Source organism: Vombatus ursinus, unplaced genomic scaffold (assembly GCF_900497805.2).
Source record: "Vombatus ursinus unplaced genomic scaffold, bare-nosed wombat genome assembly UNPS02014770.1, whole genome shotgun sequence".
In the NCBI taxonomy this organism is placed as follows: domain Eukaryota; kingdom Metazoa; phylum Chordata; class Mammalia; order Diprotodontia; family Vombatidae; genus Vombatus; species Vombatus ursinus.
Window position 1 is genome coordinate 1913529 of NW_020954548.1, and position 19683 is coordinate 1933211.

A 19683-nucleotide genomic window follows, 5' to 3' on the forward strand; every position below is an offset into this window, starting at 1 on the left:
CTGAGGTGAAAGTGAGGCTGGTGACGTTGCATAGCCATCCCTCACTTAAATCCAATTCACTTGTATGTCACAGCATCACCTTCCTGATGTCATAGTCCTCTTGGAGAACGAGGGACAAAGCAGCAGCAGCATTCTATCAACCACTTTTTTTTTTTTTAGGCAATTGGGGTTAAGTAACTTGCCTAGGGTCACACAGCTAGTAAGTGTCAAGTGTTTGGTCTGAGGCCAAATTTGAACTCAGGTCCTCTTGACTTCAGGGCTGGTGCTGTATCCATTGCACCACCTAGCTGCCCCCCACTTATTCTTGTAGGCCTGGCTCAAATGCTACCTATTCCATGAAGCCTTTCTAGAATTCTCCCTTCTCTATCTCTCTGATCTCTATCTCATCCCATCTCATTACTCTTTATCCTCCTCCCATGCGCTGATCACATTCTAATTTGTTTCTGGTTATCTGTATGCATCTGGGTCTTACCCCATTCCCAATTAGATTGTGAAGTATTCAAGAACAAGTATCATCTTTTATTTGCCTTTTGTTTTCTTTCATAGTTGTAAGGAAAGAACTTTGTAAACCTTTCAGCATTATGGAAATGAGAGCCCTTGATAATAAGAAAAGTTATTATTGTAATTAGAATAATAATTCCTTGCTGAGGTAGAAGGAATATGGGTGTGGAAAACTGAATATAACATCAGATGTTTTCAATATATTAATTAGTTTTGCTAAACTCCACCCCCCTCTTTTATCTTCTTTGTTATAGGGCATGGAGAAAGGAGGTGTTTATTGAGAAATGTGATACGAAACCCAAAGATATCAATTAAAACTTATTTTTAAAAATGAGTAAAATAAAAGCAGTTATTATCACTATAGTTTTGTTCTTTTCATTCCAGTTTGGTGGAGCTCACATAGAAATAGTGCTGGGACAGGCTGCTTTCTTCCTTTTCGTAAACTTAATGTTCTACAGACTATTGTGCAGCTGAATAAAATAGCTGAATTATCATTATCTGATCATTACTATTATTCTCACACTAAAGGAAACACTGCTAAGACTCACACTGCTCTTCCTTTTCCACCGAGGGCCCTCTGTGGTCCAGATTTGGGATGTCACCTATAAGCCTGGCCACGTCTACTTCAGAGCTGATGATGGTTGGTCGCCTACTCAGAAAAGGGAACAAAGGGTGTCCAGGGACCTAAACACAAGCTCAGCTAGTGGAGTCTCCCTATTTAAGCTGTCAAGTGGAAGTGGTCGCCATGATGCTGGAAGTCGTGGAGTTGCCTAATGCCATCTGAAGGGTCAAAAGAAGACAGAGCCAGCTAGGAGCTATCTATCCTATAAACTAGCACTGTGCCCTGCTCTCCAATAGGATGTGCAAAGTTTTCTGCATCAAATCCTTTCAATGCTAAGTGACTATATGGCCGGAAGCAGCCAAGAAGTTCATCAACCCCAAAAGGCCCAAGTGTTGAAGTACCACATCCCTGGAATCCTCCTGATGTTTCCTGTAGAGCTCAGGGCCTACCATCCCTGGGGGTAATTCCCATTGTCCAATTCAACCTCTGCTCTGTTATTATGAATGATTACAAAGAGCCTTGGGCTAGGAGTCTAGAGCCTCAGTGTGAGTTCCAGGGCTCTGCCATCATGTGATGTTGGACCAATCATTTCCTTTCTCTAAGTCTTTTATCTCATCTGTCAAATTAGGGCCTATAAAATATTTAATTGGTGAGGATTCTATCATGTAGGGAAGTGCTTTGTAGATAGTGATGAAAATAATTATAACAACTCCCCCCCAAGCTTAAAGTACTTAAAAGTTTAAAAATGTGGAGAGGTGCCACGCTAGGCGGAAAGGCTTATTGATTTACTTTCTTCCTCTGCTAGTTGGAAACATCCTTTGGTATTGTTGTGGTCTGAGAGTTTGAGACCCTTCAACGACTGGAGTACTGGACGGGGTCATCTGGAATGAATTCACAGACTCAAGCATTCTTTAAGTCAAGGTGGCAAAGATTTATTGTTACGCTTTTCAGCGGGCAAGGATTCTTAAGGAACCTGCAAGAGACTGAGGATGGAGCTAGGGTTTATATGGAAAAGGGCATGGGAAAGGAATGCCAGGGACACTGATGAGGTAATCTAAAGGTCCAGGTATCTTTGGGAGCTATGGATGAGAAAGTACAGGGAGTATACTAGACAGGGAGGGAGATATCAGAGGTATGGATCTTTGGAGTCTGTCAGGAGGAAGAGTCCTTGGTCCAGCCAAGGACAAAACTCTTTGGGCTGGGCAAGGCACCCCTCTCCCTCTGTCTTGATGAGAGAATGCTCTGCAACAAGGGAAAGCTTTCTCACAAGACAGGAACTTTCTAAAGAATTGGGAGGCTTCCAGAGACATGATCTGAGGGCTGGGGCCTGAGCAGCCCATTACTCTCTCACCCAGCTTTGTGTAGCTGCACCAGGGAGAGAGATAAAGGTCGTGCTGGGGCCCACATATGAATAACTGCTAGGCACAGTGTCCTTGGGCTGGGAAGTGGTTGTCAGAGACAGTGTTTCTGAGGCTATGGAGAAATTGGGGTCCAAGTACAAGCACAAGTACCCAAGCACAAGCATCCAAGCACCCTATCAGTATCTGTCTGGAATCCTGGACCAGCTCCGGGCCTGTAGGAAAGGCCCTCGCTGCCCCACCACCAGGACAGTCACTTCTAGCACACTAATACCTCGAGGGTCGGTGGAAAGGGGATCTTCCTTTTCCGAGTTAGGCTGGGGGATAAGATACCTTGGTCTTTCTCACTCTGTTTCCCTTCAGCCTCTCCCATTCTCCTTGGGATTTGAGGAATGGTCTCCCAAGGCAATTACCCCAGTTGAGAATTTCCTCCACAGTTCCCTCCTACCCTTTTAAACTATTTCTGGGCATTCCCCTATCTTCCTCCCCTCTACCACTCCTTTGGGCAAGGCTCCTTGGCTATTGTTTCAAGGCTGTCCCACCCCAGAATCTGCTTCATTTCAGGGGAGATGCCTGACTCATTCATCCCCACTTCAGTTTGCCTAGAATCTGGAATGAAGGCCTGATAGGGAGAAGAGTTACTTAGGCTAATGAGCAGGAGGGAGACATTGGGGCTAAGAGTGGGGAAAGGTCCTGGGGGTTCTGATGGGGGTGGTAGGGGTGGCAAATACTTGAATTTCTGGAAGCGAACAGAAAATGTCAGATCTGGAATAGATTGTTAAAATCATTTAGTCCAATTTTCTCATAGATAAGGAAACTGAAGCCTAGCTAGGGGCTTGCACAATTTTACACAGCAAGCTAGTGGCAGAATTTCCTTTTTACCTTTTTGTTTGTTTGTTTTAGCTTATGGTTCCCAAGAGTTTATCTATGGGATCTCATTTTCATAATAACTACATGAGGTAGGCAGTGCTAGTACTACTGTCGAAATTTTATAGATGAGGAAACTGAGATACAAAGAAATGAGAGATCTTTCCAAGGTCCTCAGGATTTAAATCCTGGGAAGTTGCCTCACTTTGAATTCCAGTGCTCTTTGGGACAAGTGTGGGTGCAGAAAGCAGGCTTCTGGGGGACGAACTTTAAGAGAATGTAATGGCTTTCTTTTTCCCTCTTTGCTGGCAAAGTTTGCTCTCTGTCCATCTGTCCATCTGCCTACCTGAGAGGGGGGAAGGGCTGCTGCCTGAGTATGGGAAAGGTTAGTCAAAGGACAGATCCCGCCACAAACTTTACCATAAGTTTCTCCCGCCCATTTGGTCACAGCTGACTGGTAACTGGTAAACCCTATTGGGGAAAAAACCTCCTGCTTGAGCTCACAGCAGACACAACACAAAGCCCAAACCACCCCCAGTTTCCCCCTAATTATGTCCCTTCCTTCCTACTCACTGATTAGCACTGAGGTCATACTAATGAGATCATAACAAGTAAACCCTTTGACCCCTGGAGGGATGTGTTTTGCAGTGTATGAAAGATCTTAGAATCTTAGTGCTGGGAAGGGCCCTTAGACATGGAGCTCAATCCTTTCATTTGACAGAGGGGGAAGATTAAGGCCAAAGAAGGGAAGTGACCTGCCCAAGGTCATACAGGAAGTTAGTGGCTTAATTAAGCCCAAGTCTCCTGATTCCTTGGCCAGTGAACAAGGAATTTCCTACTATATAACGACCTTTCTCCTATATCATGGCTGCTTCTCCTAGACTGAAGTCCAAAGTGGGGAAGGGGCTTCTATTTCTCCCTTCCCTCCCAGCCCCCAATCTCTGCTCTCTAATTCCACACTCAAAGTTTCCAAATCACAGCTTAGAGGCTGCTGCTGGTGAAGTGGGTAGAGCACTGGGCCCGGAGTCATGAAGATTTGAGTTCAAATCCATTTCAGACACTAACTATGTGACCCTGGGCAAGGCACTTAACCTTTGCTTGCCAAAGTCTCTATAAAATGGGGATAATCATAGCACCTATGTCCCAGAGTTGTAGTGAGGATCAAATGAGGTAATACTTGTTAAGTGCTCAGCATAGTGCCTAGCACATAGTAGGGGCTATAGAAATGCTTATTTCCCCATGCCCGTGTCATAGCTCTGAGAGCGGAGGCATTGTTGCGGTCTGGGCCTTGCCCACATCTTTCCTCACTGCACCTAGGTTCACTGCCCTCCCCCAACCCCCTTAGTTTCTGGCTCTTATCATAACCTCTTAGTCTCTTCTCCCACTCCCCCTCCCACTCGAAGAGGCTAAGAAACAGGTGACTCCTCAGAGCCTGGCAAATGATTGGCCCAAGCTCCACCCCTGCATTTTAAGAGCAATAACAACAGGAAGGAGACCAGTTGGGCCACTTCTGGGAAGGTGTCCAGACCCTGGAGAAGGGGTGCTGCCAACCAGGAGGTGGCCCTGGCTTCCCTCCTGTGGGCTGAGTTTTGGAAGCTGGGGGACCTGAATCACAGCTTTCCGGGAAGTGGGCTAACGGGATTCCAAAGCTAAGGGTTGGGTCAGGTCCACTGTGACTGAGTCACCTAGGACTTTGGCCACCAGAAGCCAGGGGGCCGTTGGAGGCCAGGGGGTCTACCCTTATCCCACCTCCACCCTCTATTTCAGAAGCCATCACTCCTTACCCATACACACACACACACTCCTACTCTGTTCCTGGAACCAAGGCCTCCTATTCTTCAGACCCTACTTCACAGCTCTTGAATCTTTCTCCTTTGATATGCCTGTTGGCGGCACAAAGCTAAAAGAGATAGTTAATATATTGTATAACAAAGTAAGGATCTAAAAGGATTGATTCAGGCTAGAATATGAAGCCAAATCTAGTAAGGCTAAATTTAATATGGATAAATGTAAAGTCTTACACTTGGGTTCAAAAAATCAACTTTACAAGCATAAGTTAGGGGAGGCATGACTAGATAGAAATTCAAATGAAAAAGATCTGGGTTTTTTTTTTTTCTAGTGGAATTCAGAGCTCATTATGAATTGAAAGTGTAATGTGTGTCAGCTAAAAAAAATCAAATGCCATCTTAGGCTGAATTTAGGGAACTTGGGATGGTGATAGTATCAATCAATCATCATTGATCAGTCAAGCATTAAGTACCTACTATGTTCCAGACACCATTCCAAGTAATGGAAATATGAAGACAAAAATGAAATAGTCCTTGCCCTCAGGAGCTTTCATTCCATCCCCAAAGACAGTGTCTTGGTTTCTTGGTATTTGCAAGGTCCGAAAAAGGTTACACCTTTTGGAAAGGACATTGATGATCTGGAGAGTTTCTAGAGCAGCACAACTAGGAAAAAGGGCTTGAAGATCATGCTACAGGGTCAATGGCTCAACACTGCGCTTGGTTCCTACTTTCTGCTGTAGACCTTTCTCTGAGATCAATTCCTACTTACTGTGTATGTATGTAGTGATTTGTCTCCCCCATTAAAACATGGGCTTCTTGAGGAAAAGGACCATACTTCTGCCTTCCTTTGTATCCCTAACACTTAACATAATGCCTGGCACAAAGTAAGAACTTAACAAATGTTTGTTGACTAACTGGTTGAAGGAACTGGAGATGTTTAGCCTAGAGAAGATTTAGCATGGAACATGACACTTGTCTTCAAAGGGATTTGACTTGTTTTGCTTGGTTCATATAGGTTAGACTTAGGAACAATTGGTAGAAATTGTAAAGATAGACTTAGGTTTGATAATAAGGAAAACCTTCTGAAGGATTAGAGCTGTCCCAAACTGCCATGAATTGCCTGGGGTAGGGAGTGGTATTCCCTCATTAGACAAGCAAAAGCTGGGTGGCCATTTGTCAGGTAGCTTGTAGAGTGAATTCTTGTTCAAGTATGGGTTGGATTAGAAAGTCTCTGAGATCCCTTCTAACTTGGAGATTCTGTGATTTCTAGATTCAAGCATCTGCCCTCCAGCCTCTGCTGGATCACCACTTTTTCCAGGCCTAGGGAATATCCCTAGCATCCCCTTCCCTGAATCTTCCCTATACACAGTGAGAGCTCAGACTGGGATCAGAGCTAATGTGGTTCTCATCACCTGCTGGGATGATATCTAGAGAGCTGGGAGATGCTCTCCTTGCTCTACTTTGACTTACTATGGTATGATGGAAAGACTATAGGCTGTAGAGTCAGAAGACCTGGGTTCAAATCCTGCCTTTGATGCTTATGACCCATGTGACTTTGAGCAAATCACTTCTACTTTCTAGACTTCAGTTTCCTTACTTGCAGATTGAGGAAGTTCACATAGATGTCCTCTAGAGTCACTTTCAGCTCTAAATCTGTGATTCTATCTACGGTAACATCGGCCATGGGCCAAACCACTTCACCATTCTGGGCCTCAGTATCTCCATCTATAAAATTAGGGTGTTCAACTAGAAGGATCACTAAAGGCTCTCCCATTGATAAATCTGACTGAGTTCTGGCCTCGGCTCTGCCACCAAATCCTTGGTTGAACTTTGGCAAGGCCTTTCCTCTCTGACACTCAGTTTCCTCTTTTCATTTGTAATCCTGTTTTCTTTTATGCATCTGAGAACATTATTCTGAGAAGAAATCCATAGGCTTGACTATAGATTGTCAAAGGAATCCATGACACAAGAAAGGATCAAAAACCTTTAAACTAGATGACTTCTAAACTCTTTTCTCAAATCAGGTCAGCAAACATTTATTAAGCATTGTGAGGTAGCTAGATGGTGGAGTGGATAGAGCCCTAAACCTAGAGTGAGGAAGATTTGATCTCAATACCAGCCTAGGACATTTACTAGCAATGTGAGTAAGTCATTTAATTCTGTTGGCCTCAGTTTCTCCATATGTAAAATGGGGATAATAATTCACCTTACCTCCCATGGTTGTTGTGAGAATAAAATGAGATATTTATAAAGTACTTTGTTAACCTTAAAGAATGTATGTGTGTGGATATATATGTATATGTATATCTCCACACACCAGTTATTATTATTATTACTAGGTGTCTACTGTGTGGCAGGCACTATGCCAAGCAATAGAAATACAAAGACAGAAAGCATTCTTTTCTCTCAAAGAGCTCACAGTCTAACTGGGGAGACAGCATGAGAACAACCATGCACAAACAAGATATATGTATATATATGTGTGTGTATGTATTATGTGTGTGTATGTGTCTATGTATGTATATGTATATGTGTGTGTGTGTGTGTGTGTGTGTATAAAAGATAAATTAGAGATAATCAACCCAGTGAAGACACTAGCATTAAGGGGAATCAGGAAAGGCTTCTTTTAGGATTGATATTTTGGATTTCAAGGTCCCTTCTGGCTTTGAGACCTAAGGTTCCTTCCAGCTCTGACTTTTTATGTCTTACTGTCTACCATCCTGTCCTACTCTGACCTTCTGGATTATAAGGTTCTAACCTTAATTTTTTTTTGTCCTTTGCTTCTCCTCTCTCCCTCTTCCTCCTCAAAGCCAGGGAGCTTGCCCCAAAGCCAACCATTCCATGGGCCTGAGGCAGGTGGAGGAAACTGGTTCTGCCCAAGGCCATATTAATGACCCACAGCCTTGGGATAGGGCCTCAACCAAGAACACACTGAGTCAGCTGGTCTAACAGCATTCCACCCTCCAAATGGATAAAAACCTAAGGCCTGCAAGCCAGGCCACACACTCAGTCTTTCTCCCTGGATCGCACAACTCTTATTGTCCTGGTCTCAGGGCCCTGAGCCCTTCTTCCTCACTCACCATGGGATTTTCCAGGAACTGCTGGAACTGGTTCAGGTTCTTGGCCTATTTGCTGCTCCTGCCCCATTCAGGTGAGTTATGGAGGTGAGGTCCCTTGGCTGGACTTGCCACTTCTCTCTGGCCTCTCTTATCTCACCTCCCTCCTCTCTTCTGCAGTGTGTTTTCCTCTTTTTCCCTAGAAAGCCCTAGCTCCAGCTTCATAGCCTTCTACCGCTGCTTTCCATTCCTAGCTATCTCTCAGTTCCTTTTACTCATATCTTTCTCTCCCTCTTCTCTGCTCCTGTTTTTATTCTCTTTTAATTTTTATTTATTTCTCTTATTCTGTTTCCACTCTGGTGTCTGTTTTCATTCTTCTCTGTCTTTGCAGCTCAGTTTCTTGTTACACTTTCCAGCTCTAATTCTGTCTCTTTTGTGTGTGTTTGCAGCCTTAGACTAGGAATCAGAAGCTTTGGCTTTTAGTCCTGGTTCTGCTGGTGACTCAATGTGTGACCTTGAGTGAGACACTTCCCCTCCTTGGGTCCCTTCCAACTGTGACATCTTATGAGTCAATGAATCTGTCAATGTCTCTGTTTCTGTTTTGACCTATCTGCCTTTCTGTACCATCCTTCTATTGCTGCTTCTTCATCTGTTTCCACAGAGCTCCCACTCTCTTCTCTTATCTTGTCCTTGCCCTAACTTCCATCCAAGAGAGGGTAGAGTTTCTGAAAAGGGACATTGGGTGTTAAGGGAAGTCTACACTGGAGGCTTAGACATGGGAAGAAGTTAGCAAGGGATGGTTCTTATAATATGACTCCCCTTGCATCCGTCTCTGAACCCTTTCAGAGAGCCTACAATGATGACCTGAACAACACATAGATGGAAAGTTCTGGTAGGTAGAGGGAGTATGGACAGAGGCATGCTTGGAGGTGCAGTCAGAGGTATAGGAGAACAACAAGGGTATGTGCCTTTCAGCCCCCAGGCAATGTCTCCCAGAGGATTCTTACCCTCTGGGACCCGAGGGGCTTCTCAGAAAAGGGAGGAGCATGGGCATGAGCAGGTCTTCGGGACAGTATGCTTGGGTTTAGAGCCAGTGGCCCACTTCTGCTCAATCATCCTGACCTTTTCCTTTTTTTTCCTACTAGTCACTCCAGAAGCTGCTGAGATGCCAGGTGAGTAGGAAATACTGGGGCATCCTCATGAATGGGAAGGGAAGGAAAGAAAGAGGTAGATGAAGATAGCAGATCAAGTTGAAGGGTCAAAAAAGTTTGAGAAAAGTGAAAATGTAGAAAAAGGAAAAAGGAAGATGATAATGGCAGGGGAACGGGGAGGGGGGGGAAGGAAAGAAAGAGAATAGGTATTTATTTAGTACCTTCTGTCTGCCAGGCAGCATGCTAGATGCTATACACATATCTTCTAGTTTGATCCTCGCAACAATTCTGTGAGGTAGATGCTGTTATTATTCCCATTTTGCAGTTAAGAAAACTAAGGCAAACTGAGGTTAAGTGACTTGTCCAGAGTCACCTGGCAAGTAAGCGTTTGAGGCCAGATTTGAACTCAAGTCTTCTTGACTCTAGTTCCAGTGATCTATCCACTGAACCACCCAGCTTTCTCTAAGGGAGAGAAGGGGTTCTCCTTACAGGATGGAAGAGATCAAGAAAAGCCAAGAGAGAAAGATGGAGGATGGAGGTTAGGGAAGGGTAGCTAGTGAAGAGAAAGGAGTTCTAACTTCCCCTTTTCCCTCCAGCTTGTGGGAAACCCCAGCAGCTAAACCGAATCGTAGGGGGTGAGAATGCCATGGAGGCTGAATGGCCGTGGATCGTCAGTATCCAGAAGAATGGAACTCACCACTGTGCGGGCTCCCTGATCACCAACAGATGGGTAGTCACAGCTGCCCATTGCTTCAAGGAGTATGTTTTCCTCTCACTCCTTTCCTTTCCCAGAAACCAGACAGATCTCTCCTTTTCCTGATAAATAATAATAACTATTATAGTAGCTAGCATTTTTTTTTTAGCACTTTAAGGTTTGTAAAGGGCTTTGCAATTTTACTTTATTCAACTTGGTTCTCATAACAACCCCTGGGAGTTAGATGCTATTATTATCCTCTTTTCACAGGGGAAGAAGCTGAGGCTGAGGAGTTAAGTGACTTGTGTTCGAGACAGCATTTGAATTCAAGTCTTTCTCACTTCAAATACAGCATACCATCCACTATGCTATCTAGCTCTTTCATAGGTATCCTGGGCCCCAGACCTATCTATCCTAGAACCCCCCTACTTTGTTCCTCTACCTTCTCTCAGAATCCGAGTCTTATCACCTAGACCTCTTCTTCCTAGAATCCAGGCATCCTGTTTCCTGTGCTCTTTTGCCCTAGAACCCAAGTATCTTGTCTCCTTGTTCTCCCTCCCTAGAGCTAGAAGATGCCTTTGAGATCATCTGACCCAATTCCCTCATTTTATAGATGAGGAACTTGAGAGACACACAGAGGATAAACGACTTGCCCAATGTCATGCAGATAGCAAGGAACATACTTGAGATATTCTCATGGCCTTTAACCCCAAATCCAGGGATTTTTTTTTCATTATCCTACACCCCTTCTTCCCTGCCCTGGCATCTTGTCCCCCATATCTCTTTCCCCTAGAAACCACATTTCTCGTCCCTACCTCCTTCCTTAAAACCCAAGCATCTTGTGCCCCCAGACATCATACTCTTAGAACCTCAGCATATACTGCTTCCATATGGGGCAGAGGCTGGGGGGAGGAGACATACAGCAGCTGGCACCTGACCAAAATCCTCTCTACACCATTCTTGACCAGCAGTCATCCTGCTTTCTCTTAAAGACTTCTAGTGAGGCAGCTCATTCTACTCTTCTAGGGCTTTAATAGCTTGAAGGTTTTCCTGGTGTTAGTCCTCTCTCATCTCTCTGAGAATTAGGAATTTTGTCCTCTTGTTCTCCTTAAGAACCCAGGTATCCTGTCCCCAGACCTCTCTCCCATCACCAAAAACCCAGGCACCCTGTCCGAAGTAGTCCTGAACAGGTTATTTCTCTCTTTCCAGTTCGGTGGAGCCATCTCAATTTTCAGTGCTCCTGGGGGCCTGGCAGCTGGGAAACCCCGGCCCTCGGGCCACACAGGTGGGCATGGCCTGGGTGCTGCCCCACCCTATATACACCTGGAAGGAGAGTAACAGGGGGGACATCGCCCTGGTACGCCTCGATCACTCCATCAAATTCTCTGAGCATGTCCTGCCCATCTGTTTGCCTGACAGTACGGTAAAGCTCCTTCCCGGTACCTCCTGCTGGATTGCTGGTTGGGGTAGCACTGGAGACGGAGGTGAGAGCCCCCATGAAACACCCACATACCCTCAAAGAAGGGGAAAAGAGAAACTTCTAGAGGGAGCTTTGGATGCCTGGAGACAGAGACAAACAGAGTGGGGAGAAGGTTCCAAAACTGCTCTTCCTTGCCTTGGTCACGCTGTATCTAGGGTAGGGTTTAATTCTAGACTTCGTTATGAAAAGGACTTTGACAATCTGGAGCTTACCCAGGGAAGGGCAAATAGGAGGTGGAGGGCACTAGCACCCAGGTATGAGAGTGCTTAGACAACTGGGAATGTGTGAGAAGACTTGGGGAGAACGTGATAGTTGCCCTCAAGTATTCTGAGGACTGCCTTGTGGAGAAAGATTTTTACTCATTCTTCTTGGCCTAAGAGAACAGAACTGGGAGCAACAGGTTACAGAGAAGATTTTAACTAAATATCAGGGAAAACTTCCCCAACAATGACCATTGTCCAAAAATGGAATGGGGCTGCCTGGAGGGGAGGGATGTAGGAAGCTTCTCATCACTGAAGGTCTTCAAGGGAACTTGAGATGACTACTTGTTGGAGATATTGTAGAAATGGTTTGTGCTTCAAGCAGGGAGCAGGTTAGATTACCTCTGAGGATATTTCCCACTCTGAGATGATGTGAAAGACGATGAGACAGAGAAGCAAAGGCAGACTTAATCACTGCCAGAATGCCAAGATTTCGAGGACCAGACAGCCTCGCCCTCAGCTGACCTAAGTACAGAGCTTACTGAGAGTATTCAAAGCCACTGGGCCATACGCACACACACAGAGGATATGAGGAGACATATTCTAATTCATTTCACTCCCATGTGGGTTTCAGTATTGGTTCTGGTCCAAAGACAGGGAGGTGGAAAAAGTTCTAGTTCCAGGAAACCAGCCCTTCCCACAATAGTAGGGTGATGCACAGTGGCCAGCAATAGCTAGAGCCAGCACAGTTTTACAGAGGAAAATTTTACAATTGTCCAGGGCCTGAGCTTATCATCCAGACATTCTAGATGCTTCTATTTATCTCCCTCTCCCTACCTCTCCTGGGGGATTCATGGGAAATAGCCTTGTTTAACCAAGCTGCCCCAGGTTCAGAGAAGCAAAAAATGTGGAAAACCTACTTTATATCCCTGTTTTTCAGTGGTGTTATAGCAAAATGATAGAATGTTTTATCTAGAAGGCATCTTACAGGCCTTTTAGTCTTAACCTGATCTAAATTACAGTCAAACTTGCACCTACTTAAAGATCTCCAAGAACAGACAGAACACTACTGGGCTGCTACTCATTCTTTCCAAGTCTGGTCTTTTTGTTATCGTTTAATCATTTTTCAGTCATGTCTGACTATTTGTGACCCCCTTTTCTTGTAAAGATATTGGAGTAGTTTGCCATTTCCTTCTTCAGCTCATTTTTACAGATGACAAAACTGAGGCAAACAGGCTTAAGTGACTTGCCCAGGGTCACACAGCTAATAAGTGTCTGAGGCAGGATTTGAACTTAGGTCTTCCTGACTTCAGGCCCAGCACTCTATCCACTGCACCACGTAGCTGCTGTTCTGGTCTTTAGGGCCAAACCATTTAAGTCTAATCCTCCCCCAACCTCCCCCCCCACCCCCGCCCATGACAGTCCTTCCTATATTTGAAAATAGTCATCATATTCCTTCTAAGTCTTGTGTTATCAAGGCAAACCATCTCTGTATGTCATGGTTTTGCATTCTCTCTCCATCAAATTAAGTCCAATATAGGAGTCCTTCGGTGAACTGAACAAAAGGCTAGAATCTAAACACAATCCACCTGGTAGCAGCTGCCCAGGAAGAAATATGGATACAGACTGAAAGACACAGAGGAAAAGAAAGACAGGTCCAGAGACAGATAAAGGAAGCAAACAAAACAGGAAAAAAAACCACTGAGACAACAGAAAGAAATAGACAAGTCAAGAGGTTTAAGGTTCTGAGTCTAAAATGGGGCATCTGCAGCATTGAGAATATCCTTAAAACTCTAAAGTTGTCTTCTCTTAACCATCAGTGATAAGATCCTGAGGTAGAGACCCTGGTGCTGACCCTGGTACTGAGGGATGAGTGTGGACCACTTCTTATTGTCCTGATACAGATGGGGAAAAGAAAGGGTTTCTGGGAGGCCCCTGGGTATGGAGAAGACCGAGTGGGAGTGGTTATCTCTGAGTCTGACTCCCTCTTTCCTTTCCCCTTACTCCCACTTAGCTGCCCTGCCATATCCCCAGACCTTACAGAAGTTGAAAGTTCCCATCATCTCTTCTGAGACATGCAGTCGCCTCTACTGGAAGGGTGCTGGACAGGGGGCCATCACCTCAGATATGCTGTGTGCTGGCTACCTAGAAGGCAAGAAGGATGCATGCCTGGTAAGCTCTGTCCCTGGGTTGGGTGATTGGTCCACTCTAGAGGGAGCCGTCTTCTCCCCCACCCCAACCCCAGACCCAGCCAGATAGTGCCATTGTACCCAGAGATAATGAATTCTCCCAAGAATCAGGTGATACTTCTGCTCATTGGCCTCTGTTGCCTGCCTCACTCCCCTGGGCATGACAACCCAAGAGACAATCAGATTTCTCTCTCAAGAGCAATTATAGACATATCTCCCAAGCTGCTCTATTCTTAGCAGCCAGCAAAACTTGCATTAGCCACCTGAGCCCCCACCATGTGTCAACTCAGGGGCGAGAGGCTACCCGACCAGAGCAGGCCAGCTTGGCTGTGCCATAAAATCCATAAAGGGGAGTTAGTGTATTAAAAGACCAGAGAGGTCAGTTGGGGTTGAGGGAAGGAAAGTTGTCAGCCAACTGGGCCCAACTTGCTCACCCCAAAGCCAGGTATTATAATGGCCTGTTATACTCAGCTTATACTAGGTCCTACCCTGGAGCTGGCTGATCCTCCTTTTGCCTTCAAAATATATGTAACTTTTTTCCACCCCTGCAGGGTGACTCAGGGGGCCCCCTGATGTGCGAAGTGAATGGGTCCTGGCTTCTTGCTGGCATCATCAGCTGGGGAGAGGGCTGTGCTGAGCGCAACCGGCCTGGTGTCTACATTAGCCTCACTGCCCACCAGGCGTGGGTCCAAAGGGTAGTGCAGGGGGCACAGTTCCGAGGACAGCCACGTGGAGACACCAATGACTTCAGACTTGGGGGTCGGAGGGGTGTGCGAGATTACAGGCTGCAGTCCTCCTAGGGGTGGGAGGTGGGATTTGGGGGCCAGCTGCGGGGTCAGCTAGACACCTGGGTCTTTAACTTCATGTTGCAGTTTTTCCCACTAAACACATGACCTACCTCTGAGGGGTGAAAGAGCTCAGAGGCCTAGTTTCATGCCACAGCTCTGCTGCCAATTAGTTTTCCACTGGGCCTATACCATCTCCCTCTGGGATTAGGCACCCTCTCTCCCCACCTCCCCCAGGCCCTTGAGAGAAAGCAGGGGACGGGTAGAGGATGAGGAACCTGAATTCCTGGGTCCTATCTTGGCTGGCCGGTGACCCAGAGCTGCCTCAGTCTCACACCCTGGATGGGTAAAGAGGGGTGAGGGAAGAAGAATATAGTCCTCAAGAAAACATATGTTTGAATGTTAACTGATTTTTGTAGTTATTTGTAACCACTTCCATGTATCTATTACTATTTATTCCTCTAATTTCAATAAATTTTTTATTCACCTATTCTGGGATTCTTCTCCTATCCAAGCTTCCTGTTTTCCTGACATGGGATCTTGGCCATAAGAGAAATATGTTTTCCTTTATCCTCAAGGGGGCACTTCCCAGGCCACCAAGATTCTCCTAGGATCCAGATCATCAAATCTCAACATCCAGAAATATTATGGAATAGAGGAAATAGTTGGACTATACCAGGGTTCTAATTTCAGTTCCACCACCAACCAATTGTAGAAACTTGGGCGAATTCCTTTTTCCCCAGGATTCATTTTCCTCATCGTTAAAATCAACATGTTAGACTAGATTAGTTTTAAGGTCCCTTCCAAATCTGACATTCCATGATCTAAGATCTCTTAGAAATTTGATGTTCTATGTTCTTTGTTCTAAGGTCCTTTCTATCTCTGACATTCTATAGTCTAAGGTGTCTTCCAGCTATGGAATTCTATGTTCTATGTTCTAAGGTCTCTTCAAAATCTGATATTCTATATTTTTTGTTCTAAATTCCCTTACAGCTCTGAAATTCTATATTCTTGGTTCTAAGGTCCTTCTAGCTTTAGCATTTTATAATCTAAGTCCTTTCCAGCTCTGATATTCTACATTCTAAGGTCCTTTCTATCTGACATCCTTTATTCTAAGAACCTTCTCAGCTCTGACATTATATGATGCTAAGATTCTAGGCCTTAGTGCCTCATTTCCAGACACCTAACCAGGGTCTTTACAGCTTCTTGTATCTTCAGGGTACCCTGCCACCTCCTCCCAGACCTCCACCATTGGAATTCCCATATCATTGTCATAGATCATAATTATGTAACACTTCACAGTTTAGAGAGTGCTTTCTTACAATAACCCTGTGAGGCAGGTAGAAAAAAATATCATTATGCCTATTTGACAGAGACAGAAACTGAGACTCAGAGGGATGAAGTGACTTATCCTGGTCCCATAACTAGTGAATGGTGGAGCTAGGATTCTCACCCAGTTCTTACCACAAGCTCTTTCTCCTATACCACTTCTAGGCAACTACCCCTTCCAAGCTTCTGGTCCCCAGCTCCTAGTGATTAATTGAGGCACAGCAGAAGTCAGGTACATGACTGAGGTGAGGAGAGGGAAGAAGTCAAATTAGAGATATTGCCCTGTGGGTCATGTAGGAATTAAGTGTATAGGGGATGGTGCTGGGAGAACTCTGGTTCTCCCACTCCAAATTCTCCTAAAGGAAACTACCTGGATCAATGTTGAATGTCCCTGTAGGGACTCTGACTTTGGGATGTCAATGTCAATAGAATATGTATACTGCAGAAGGAAGAAACCTAGCCTTCTGCATTCTAGAGATAGGGGTTCTAGATGATCTCTCAAGCAGGGTTTTTCATGGAAAACCCCTTTGGTAGTCCAGTGAAGCTTTCCCCTTCTCAGAATAATGCTTTTTAAAATGTATAAAATGAAATACATCAGAACACAAAGCAAACCAATTACAGTGAAAATAAAGATGTAAATTTTTCTTCCCATCCAACTTCACAATCCTCTTGAAATCTATCCACAGAACCCAGGGTAAGAAGTGGTAAGGGTTCAAAGCTCTCTTCAAGCTCTAAAAAGTGTTGGCTTAAACTGTTTGGTTGGTGCCCTGTTCTATCCTTCCAGGCCTAAATCTAGTATCATTAATGATATTAATAATGATCATCTCAGGGTTTTGTAATATTTCTTGGCTTACAGAGATAGGTAAGGCAACAGGATAGGCAACTTGCCCATGTTTGAACAGACATTCAATGTCAGAGCCTGGATTCAAATTCAGATTTCCCGACTTCAATGTCAGCACTTCTCCCCTCCCTCCCCCTCTCCACCCCATCACACCATTATATTGCCTCTCTCAAAGCATTCAAATCGAGCATTTATTAAGCACCTACTTAAAAGGTATGTGGAAATGTTAACTGATTTTTGTAGTTATTTGTAACCACTTCCATGTATCTATTACTATTTATTCCTCTAATTTCAATAAATTTTTTATTCACCTATTCTGGGATTCTTCTCCTACCCAAGCTTCCTGTTTTCCTGACATGGGATCTTGGCCATAAGAGAAATATGTTTTCCTTTATCCTCAAGGGGGCACTTCCCAGGTCACCAAGATTCTCCTAGGATCCAGATCATCAAATCTCAAAGTCCAGAAATATTATGGAATAGAGGAAATAGTTGGACTATATCATGAAAGCAAACCTAGGTTTCAGAAACTTTGTATTTTTCCCAGCACTAGCTTTCATGGAGCTTAAAGAAAGTGCTTTTCTCACAATACCCTCGTGAAGTTGGAAGGGCAATATTATTCTCATTTTATGAATACCACAGGCTTATATTGCTAAAGGAAACATCATTACAAGTGCTGCTTTCAGGAAAGATATTCTTTCCCATGCTGGAAAAGATAGATCATTCAACATTTCAATTCAGATAAGGAAAATGTACTAGGTGCAAAAAAAAAAAAACCCCAAACTCCAAGCAAACCCCAAAACCACAACACCAAGGAACTACCTGTTTTGAAATCAATTAATTGAATATTGGGGATAGGTAAGGAAACCGGGGAGGAAAGATGCCTCTTGGCTTATCCATATGTGCCTATTAACTCCCTTCTATACCTTTGGGGCCAATGAGGACACTCTTTCCTGACTTTGTATCTTTTCATTGACTGTCTTCCATGTCTGGAATGTTCTCTCTCCTTACTTCCTCCTCTGGTTTCTTCAGCTTCCTACAAGACATCTCAAATCCCACCTTCTGTAAGAGGACTTTCCCATTCTCTGTGTCTCCCTGTCCCTTCTCCCTCTGAGACCATCTCCCATTTTCACTGCATATATTTTACACATACATAATTATTCACACGTTGTCAGCCCCATTAGAATGTGAGGTCCTTGAAGGCAGTGAAGTGCCTAATAAAGAGTAAGTGCTTCACTGACTAACCCAAGTGAGAACTTAATTCAGTTGGGGAACATTCAGTGACTCCATCTGTAGAAAACCAAGTTAATCTTGACATCTTGTTCTACTTTTGTAATTATTAAATGCAATAGACCCAATATATACAAAATCATTCTGGCCCAGATATAAGTAGATTCTAGAAGACACTTTCTCACTGAAAATCCCCATAGAGACTTAAAGTATGTTCTCTTCACTCTGGGATTGAACCTATGAGGTTCAGTGAAGAAAAGTCTGTCAGAAGATCAGTTTTTACAGGAACCATTGGTTTGAATTCAAAGCAATACGAGTCTGAAGCAAATGGACTGAGTCACTTAGCATTGTGTTTAGTAATCAGATCTATTCAAAACAATATTTTAATTAGAAAATATTCAAACACATATTTGGAAGACGGTCATGTTAGAGAGACTTCCTCCATGAACCAAACATCCCAGTTTGATAACAAGAAGTGTGGGCCTTATTTACTCTTGTGAAACTCTTCTTGGGAAGTTTTAGAAATTATCTCAGATTGATTGCATGGTTTTCTGTTCAAAGTACAATTTAGGCACAAGGTGTTTGTGAAAGATACATATTGAGATGTTAAATCCTAAGAGTCAGTTTCATACAGCTTCAGGGACTTAAAGATATTTTCAGATAGTCCAATAATTTTTAAATTCTCTCTCCTGAATCTATTTTCCAGGTCAGTTGTTTTTCCAATGAGATATTTCACATTGTTTTCTAATTTTTCATTCTTTTGGATTTGTTTTACAGTGTCTTGATTTCTCATAAAGTCACTAGCTTCCAATTTCTCTATTCTAATTTTTAAGGAAGTATTTTCTTCAGTAAGTTTTTGGACTTCCTTTTCCATTTGGCCAATTTTGCTCTTTAGGGCATTCTTCTCCTCATTGGCTTTTTGGACCTCTTTTGCCATTTGGGTTAGGCTATTTTTTTAAGGTGTTATTTTCTTCAGTATTTTTCTGGGTCTCCTTTAGCAAGCTGTTGACTTGTTTTTCATGATTTTCTTGCATCACTCTCAGTTTTTCCTCTACTTCTCTTACACTTCTCAAAATCCCTTTTGAGCTCTTTCAAGGCCTGGGACTGATTCATATTTTTCTTGGAGGGTTTGGATGTAGGAGCTTTGGCTTCATTGTCTTCTTCTGGTTGCATGTTTTGATCTTCTTTGTCACCAAAGTAAGATAATACAGTCTGACTCTTTTTGCGCTGCTTGCTCATGATCCCAGCTAATTATTTGAGTTTTAAACTCTTTGTTAAGGTAAAAGTCTGCTTCCAATGTGGAGAATGTACTGTCCAAGCTTCAGGGGTTTGTACAGCTGTTTTCAGAGGTACTTCTAGGGACCTGTAAATTTTCAGTTCTTCCAAGGTGGTATGATAAGGGGTGAGGTGTTTTCTCTCCACCACCACAACAAGCTCCACTGCACCAGTGTTCCTCCTCATCTCAGGACCGCCCCTCAGAACTGTGACCCAGATCCAAGCACAGGCAAAGCAAGAGATTCCTGTCTCAGCACTGGCAAAGAGATCCCTGCAATCCCCCTCTGATCAGCCACTCGATTCCCCCTCAGTCTGTGGGCCAGAAGCTTAGGAAACAGTGGAGCCCGGGCCGTGCTCGAGACTTGCGGCTGAGACCTAGCT

The 19683-nt window shown here is 44.1% G+C and overlaps 1 protein-coding gene across 1 annotated transcript; it reads left to right on the plus strand.

Moving 5' to 3' along the window:
* Positions 1–8042: 8042 nt before the first annotated feature.
* On the plus strand, positions 8043–15221 carry LOC114043900 (brain-specific serine protease 4-like). The gene is made up of 6 exons (XM_027863136.1): positions 8043–8226; positions 9277–9303; positions 9879–10041; positions 11186–11460; positions 13671–13828; positions 14397–15221. Exons 1-6 carry the CDS (start codon positions 8043–8045, stop codon positions 14643–14645), a joined length of 1056 nt encoding a protein of 351 aa, XP_027718937.1. The 3' UTR covers positions 14646–15221.
* Positions 15222–19683: the final 4462 nt, after the last annotated feature.

Coding starts and splice junctions, on each gene's coding strand:
- LOC114043900 (XM_027863136.1), top strand. CDS start 8,043: ATGGATAAAAACCTAAGGCCTGCAAGCCAGGCCACACACTCAGTCTTT. Junction 9,304..9,878: donor AGAAGCTGCTGAGATGCCAG/GTGAGTAGGAAA, acceptor TTTTCCCTCCAG/CTTGTGGGAAACCCCAGCAG. Junction 13,829..14,396: donor GCAAGAAGGATGCATGCCTG/GTAAGCTCTGTC, acceptor CCACCCCTGCAG/GGTGACTCAGGGGGCCCCCT.